Source organism: Nicotiana tabacum, chromosome 20, assembly GCF_000715075.1.
Source record: "Nicotiana tabacum cultivar K326 chromosome 20, ASM71507v2, whole genome shotgun sequence".
NCBI classification, from domain to species: Eukaryota; Viridiplantae; Streptophyta; class Magnoliopsida; order Solanales; family Solanaceae; genus Nicotiana; species Nicotiana tabacum.
In genome coordinates, this window is record NC_134099.1 from 159,997,076 (window position 1) to 160,004,222 (window position 7,147).

The 7,147-nt window shown below is 36.3% G+C and overlaps 1 protein-coding gene across 1 annotated transcript; it reads left to right on the forward strand.

Annotated features, from left to right (window-relative positions):
* The first annotated feature begins 570 nt into the window (after positions 1-570).
* LOC142174632 (uncharacterized) lies at positions 571-2,295 on the forward strand. Its single transcript, XM_075240463.1, has 3 exons — positions 571-712; positions 899-1,623; positions 1,762-2,295. The coding sequence occupies exons 1-3, from the start codon at positions 571-573 to the stop codon at positions 2,293-2,295; spliced, it is 1,401 nt and encodes a 466-aa protein (XP_075096564.1).
* Positions 2,296-7,147: the final 4,852 nt, after the last annotated feature.

Sequence of the window (7,147 nt, forward strand, 5' to 3'; positions counted from 1 at the left end):
AAAGTAAGTTAATTGTATTTTTAAAAGCTAATGTAGATTGCTTTACTTGGTCGCATTCAGATATGATAGCTATACCACCGGAGGTAATGACCCATAGATGAATGAAGATCCAACATATCTACCTGTCAAATAAAGAAAAAGAATCAACAGTCCTTTAAGAATCAGGTGATTCAGAATGAGGTACAAAATCTCTTAAAAATCGGGTATATCTGCGAGGTAAAATTTCCTAATTGGCTAGCTAATACTATGGTGGTGCCCAAAAAGAATGGTAAGTGGCGAGTTTGTGTAGACTATACTGATTTAAATAAAACTTGCCCTAAAGATTCTTTTCCATTACCACACATAGATTAACTAATTGATGTTACTACAGGACACAAACTATTAAGGTTTTTAGATGCCTATTCGGGATATAATCAAATAAAAATGGATCCTTCAAATAAGGAAAAAACTTCCTTTATTACAGACAGGGGGACTTACTGTTATAAAGTTATGCCTTTTGGCCTAAAGAATGCAGGAGCCACATACCAAAGATTAGTGACTAAGATTTTTCAAGAACATCTAGAAAAAACCATGGAGATTTATATCGATGATATGCTAGTCAAATCACAACAGGCAGGGGATCATATTCAATATCTGTCAGATTCATTTCAGATTCTCTACAAATTCAATATGAAGTTGAATCCCGAGAAATGTGCATTTGGCGTGTCGTCAGGTAAATTCTTCGGTTTCCTTATTTCTAACCGTGGAATTGAAGTAAATCCCGTGCAGATTAAAGCTATTGAATAAATACTGGATATACTCACGAGCAAAAAAGAAGTGCAGAGGTTAACAGGTAGGATAGCTGCGTTGGGAAGATTTATTTCTAAATCTTTGGAGAAAAGCTTTAAGTTCTTTTCAGTTTTGAAAAAGCAAAGTCAATTTGAATGGATTGAAGAATGTCACCAAGCGCTCAAAAATTTAAAATCATACTTGTCAAATCCACCCTTGTTGGCTAAACCAAAGGATAGGGAAAAGCTACTCATCTACCTCGCTGTTTTAGAAGTGGCGGTAAGTGCCGTATTAGTTCGAGAGGACAGAGGTAAAAAATCTCCAATTTATTATGTTAGCAAGACTTTATTGGATGCTGAAACTCGATATCCTCATCTAGAAAAACTAGCTTTAACGTTAATTATGGCATCTAGAAAATTAAGGCCTTATTTTCAATATCATCATATCTCTGTAGTAGCTGCTTACCCTTTATGTAATATATTGCATAAGCAAGTGTTATTAGCTAGGTTAGCTAAATGGGCGATAGAACTAAGTGAATATGACATAACATATCAACCTAGAACTGCAACAAAATCACAAGTTTTAGCAGATTTCGTGGCAGACTTAAGATCATGCATGGTAACAGAAGCGAAAAAAGAACTGCAAGTCTTTAACGAGTCTAATCCAGGTACTTGGACCCTGTTTACTGATGGCTCTTCAAATGTAAAAGGAGCGGGTTTAAGAATTGTCCTAATTCCACATACAGGAGAGACTATACGACAAGCTATAAAATGCCATTCTATTACTAATAATGAAGCGGAATATGAAGTTGTGATTGTAGGTTTAGAATTGGCACGGGAGCTCGGAATAGAGCAGGTCATAATCAAAAGTGACTCGCAACTCGTAGTTAATCAAATGTAGGGGACTTATATAGCTAGAGAGGCAATGATGTAGCAATATTTGGAAAAGGCATGAAATTTTATTAGACAATTCCGAACTTGGAAAATTGTGCAGATACCAAGAGACGAAAATGTCGAAGCAGACGTGTTAGCTAATCTTGCATCCGCTGCAGAAGTGACAATTGAAGAGAATTCTTCTGTAATACATTTGTTTCATTTGGCACTCGACCAAGATAAAAACGAAGTAAATTTCAATAATTTAACTTGGGATTGGAGAAACGAGATTGTCAATTTTTTGCAGTACAGAATACTACCTGAAGATAAGAAAAAGGCTCAAGCACTTCGTCAAAAGGCTGCCCGCTACTGTTTGGATCAAGGCAATTTATATCGAAAAATGTTCGGTGGCCCTCTAGCAAGGTGTCTCGAACCTTCTCAAATGGAGTACATGATGAGAGAAGTACATGAAGGGCATTGTGGAAATCATGCTGGAGGAAGGTCCTTGGTAAAGACTTTAATTAGAGCAAGGTATTACTGGCCAAAAATGGAAGAAGAGGCAGAAAATTTTGTGGCTAAATATGACAAGTGCCAAAAATATGGTAACAACATGCATCGACTGGTCGAGTTATTACATCCGGTTGTTGCACTGTGACCTTTTATGAAGTGGGAGATGGATATCGTGGGTCCATTACCACAAGCCAAAGGCAAGGTACGATTTCTGTTAGTGCTCACTGATTATTTTACTAAGTGGGTGGAAGCAGATGCCTTCAAACAGGTACAAGAAAAAGAACTCAGAGATTTCATTTGGCGAAACATTATATGCCAGTTTGGAGTTCCAAAAGAAATCATGTGCGATAATGGCCCACAGTTCATAGGTGCGCAAATCACAGAATTCTTTTAAAGTTGGAAAATTAAAAGGATTACTTTACCACCTTATCATCCCGTGGCCAATGGAAAAGCTGAATCGACAAATAAAGTTATTATTAATAACTTGAATAAAAGACTAGAGGAATCAAAATGTAAACGGCCAGAAGTGTTACTCGGAGTCCTGTGGGCTTACAGAACAACATCAAAAACAAGTACGGGAGAGACACCATTTTCACTTGTGTACGGTGTTGAAGCCTTAATTCTAGTTGAAATAGGAGAGCCAAGTACTAGGTACACCCAAGCAACCGAAGAGTCAAATGAGGAGGAGATGCAGGTAAATCTCGATCTGCTTGAAGAAAGGAGAGAAACAACTTTGATAAGGATGGCTGCACAAAAACAAATTATTGAGTGATATTACAATCGGAAAGCTCATCTTAGATACTTCAAGATTGGGGACTACATACTCAAGAAAGTTTTTCAATCCACAAGAGCAACCAATGCAGGAAAGTTGAGTCCAAATTGGGAATGACCTTACAAGGTTCGAGGTATCACTGGAAAAGGTGCATATGAATTGGAAACCATGGATGGAAAGGTTCTACCCTCAAGTTGGAGTGCTGTTCATTTGAAGAAGTACTATTTCTAAGGAAAGGAAATACCCACGGTCAGGTATCCCTTAATTATGATTTTTATTTTTGAATAGTTAAAATTATACTAACAATTTTAGATGATAGACAAAAAGCTAGCCCACATGATGATATTAGACCTGAAAGACACACGGAAGTAAAATAATTCCCGGTCTAGGGTTACAACCTTTCTGATGGGAATATAAAGGGTTAAGCAGTCATCATCTAAATTATACCTCCGAGTCCCGTATGTTTTTTCCTTTTCAGGAAAAGGACCGCACGAAAGGAATAATCAAGTGCTCGAGATTTCATACTTCAAATCTCAAACACTTGGGGGACTATATATATAAGGAAGGCAAAGAAGACTAGAACAATCAGAATTCAAGTCAAGCCTAAAAGTCTACCCAACAAATCAAAAGTTCAGAGCAACGTCACGAGCCTGATTCACAAGCCTGATTCAAAAAAACCTATGAAGAATACACTCGTGGATGCAAATTCCAAAAGTTTACGGATGTATAGGTTAAAGGAATTATTTAGTCATGGGTTGTCAACATATAACCTCGAAATTTTTACAAAATTTGTTGTAAAGAAAATAGTTATGAAAAATTTATAAATGATACTTGAATACATGTAAAATGTTATTGAATGTTCGAATGAGACAAAACTTTTCTCAAAGTTGTTCAAAGAAAAATGTGTGTTCCTATTTCTATTTTCGTATGTTTACACCATTATGAAGTTGAGATGTCTTCTTCATTAAGTATCATATATAAAAGGGCTCTTTTTAATAGATCGTGCTTGTTCAAAAAGTCACAAAATTAACAAAGCATTTTTAAATGCAAATGTTAAAGGGTAAAACAAAAAACCCAAACATTAAAGTCATGTGGAAAGCAAAGCCTCAAACTTGTACAGAAAAGGATAAGGGTAAACCACTAAGAGAGTAAAACAGAAACTCAAAATAAAGATATCATAAAAGTTGGACAGAAACTTTATAATATCTTAATAACTTAGTTAAAACTAAGTAGGAACTTAGTTACAACTTGATTGTCTTTACAAAAAACCTCGAAAGGGACTAAGGGTATGATATTCCCAAAAAAAGGACCAGGGGTAAGCCTTCAACTATTCCACCAATTAAAAAAAAATAAAACAACACTTCAAATTTTCTTTCACTAAGGGGCAAAATCTGAACCAGCAACTGCATCATCTGGACCAGGATGGGCAACTTGAGCGGAAGGAGGTTGAACAACCACTTCACCGGGAATAACTTCATCACCTTCAGGAGCGTCAGCCGCGGGTGAAGAAAAACTCTGGCTTTGCTGGGTTTTCTAAATTATTTTTTTGATCTTTGCTATCTCAGAAACCAAGTTAAAACCTTCCCGGCTTGCCTCCATTAGAGTATCATAGCGTGCATTCAAGAAAGCCCAACTTATTTCAACGACAATCTTGTCTTCAAGGGCTTCATAGTCTCTTTACCAATGCTCAATCTCATTTCAAAGTTCCTCCTTTTCAGTCAGCATCATAAGAAGCCTGTAGGGGGGCAAGTTAATTCTCCAAAAATCGAACTCTATCAGAAGATATTCGGAGATCCTCTTGAGCTTGGGTGAGTGTTTGAACAAGCTCACCAGCATAAACTTCTTTCTGATTCAATAGGTATTTCAAACCTCTTATCTCTTTAGTAGCTTTATAAAGCTATTAAGCAAATGAAGACTCAAGAAGGTTCTTGTCTTTACCCGCCTAATTAGAAGAGGCTCTCTCAACCGCTAGTTCTGTTGCCAAAACCTTTACTTGCTACTCCAAGGTACACTTGTTTTCCTCTAAAACTTCCATTTCAAGTTAAAGACTCTTGTACTTCTCTTTCCAATTATCTGCCTCAGTATGATAGTCATGCATTAGCTGCTCCGTATGAACGATCCTTTTCATCATCTCTATACTGATGAGATTGATCTACATAGTAAGAAAAAGAAATGTGATACTAATAAGATAAAAATCACACGAGATAAAAAAGATGAGGTTTATACCTTCAAATATGAATGCACAATATAATTCATCCAAGTTAGAGAGCAATGACTTTCCAGTTTAGACTTCTCAACTGGGCCTATCAGTGGTTTTAACCACACGTCTGTTACACCCCAAGTTTTCATACGTGAGAGTATGTCGTAAGTCATTGATGTAAGCTCGGAAATGAGATTATATTTAGAGGCAAATAAAGTAAGTTAATCATGTTACCTTTGAAGTTACAAATATTTAAGATCATGAATAACGAGTACCAAGAGGGTTGGAAATCTTAGAAGCTAAACCAATTGAAGAAAATAAGTTTCGTCAAAAGTCGACAAGTTTGGAATGTTACAACATGTACTTTGGGGTGAGACTAGGGTTCTTAACATGATAAGGAGGTTATTCTATGAGTTATTTTAGTCGTATGATAATCATTTTCTACATTTTGAAGGCAAACAAGTTGTGGAACAAGAGTTGGCAAAGGTCATCACAAGTTACATTCATAAATTTGCTGAAATTTAGGTCAAATGTATCTGAGATTTTCTCCAAATATACTTGAAATCATGGGGTGTTCTACCTACCAAATTGACGATCTACGAATCTAGTTTCTAACGCATTAAACTGTTCGTCAATATGACATCGGAGTAGAGAGATATTTATGTTTTCGCGAGACCGCGCAAGCAGCTCCCAATGGGACCCACTTAGGCGGTGGTTGACCTACTTCAATTTATAAACAATTTGAACGCCTATTTTTGCTCATTTTTCAACTAAAGTTCGTCTCCAAACTTCTCCTAACCCTCCTAAACATACACCACAAGGGTTTGAAGTGATTCCAAAGTGATTACACCATATTTCAACATCAAAACTTAGTTCTAGTGAAGAACAACACCTCTTTGAGGTTGTGTTGTCATTGAGGATTGTTGTGGGCTGTATTTGGATGAAATTCCAAGTTGTTGCTGCTGTCTAAGGTGAGTATAACAGCCTACTAATTGTGCTTAATCTTTCTTGTATGTTGGTTAAGTTGTTAGGATGATAAACTACAAGATAATACTTGGGTTAGCTTAAGTCACTTCTATGGTGTTGTATTGCTATTGAGGGTTGTTGTAAACTGAATATAACTTGGATTTTGACTTTATGTTACTGTAAGAGGTATTTATATTGTGTTATTACTTGTGCCTAAGGTTATCTTGATGTTGATTAAGTTAAATGGATGGGCTAGACATGAACTAGTGAATAAAATTGCTAATTGAGGATAGTTGAAGTTGTGGATTATTTTCGTTGTTATAAATATATGGTTTAAGGATGGAATCATTGATTAATGATTTCATTATCATTTTAATGATACTTTTATGTTGAAGTAAGAAGTCTATAAGGATTGATAAGGGGTATACGGATTCCAATCGGAGCTTGCCGCTCGTCGTAATGTAGTTGTGACTTGTTGTTGTTATATGGTGTCTTGATATTGATAATTATGTATTGATGGATTGCTCTGGTCATTGTTGTTTGTATATGGTATTGGAGGAGGCCCTTGTTACAAGGGAGATGCTGCCAAAATTTACGTAAACGAGCTACTAGCTTAAGTTATAGACTTAGCCTTTGCTCAACACTGATTTTGAATCTCCTTATACTATGATAGATTGAGTTGACTTGTTTGAAGAGTTGCTTGGAAGTGATTAAGGACTCAACGGGTTTAAGGTATGTTAAGGCACTTTCTTCTTTCTTTTGGCATGATCTAAAGTGAAATGAATACGCTACTTCATAACGGATCTACTCCTAGCAACTAAGGTTGTCCATGTTGTTCTTTCCTTATAAAATTATTCTAAGCAAGTGTGTATGATCCTTGAATCCTACTAAGGTTCATATTGAGGGTATGGATGTCCATAGTGCTCTTAAGTCACTCCAAAAGGTTTAGAAGGTGATTCCATGAGTCTAGCATGCATTATATATAGTATCTATTTTACTCTACCGAGCCGCTCTATAGTCGGCCGGGTATGGCACCTATTGTGCAACCACTGATAAGTT

What these genes read in the sequence shown, in the direction of transcription:
- LOC142174632 (XM_075240463.1), top strand. Translation starts at nt 571, where the DNA reads ATGGAGATTTATATCGATGATATGCTAGTCAAATCACAACAGGCAGGG. An exon ending in TGCATTTGGCGTGTCGTCAG is followed by an intron (nt 713 to 898) that starts GTAAATTCTTCG and finishes AGTTCTTTTCAG; the next exon opens with TTTTGAAAAAGCAAAGTCAA. An exon ending in GGGAGCTCGGAATAGAGCAG is followed by an intron (nt 1,624 to 1,761) that starts GTCATAATCAAA and finishes AAAATTGTGCAG; the next exon opens with ATACCAAGAGACGAAAATGT.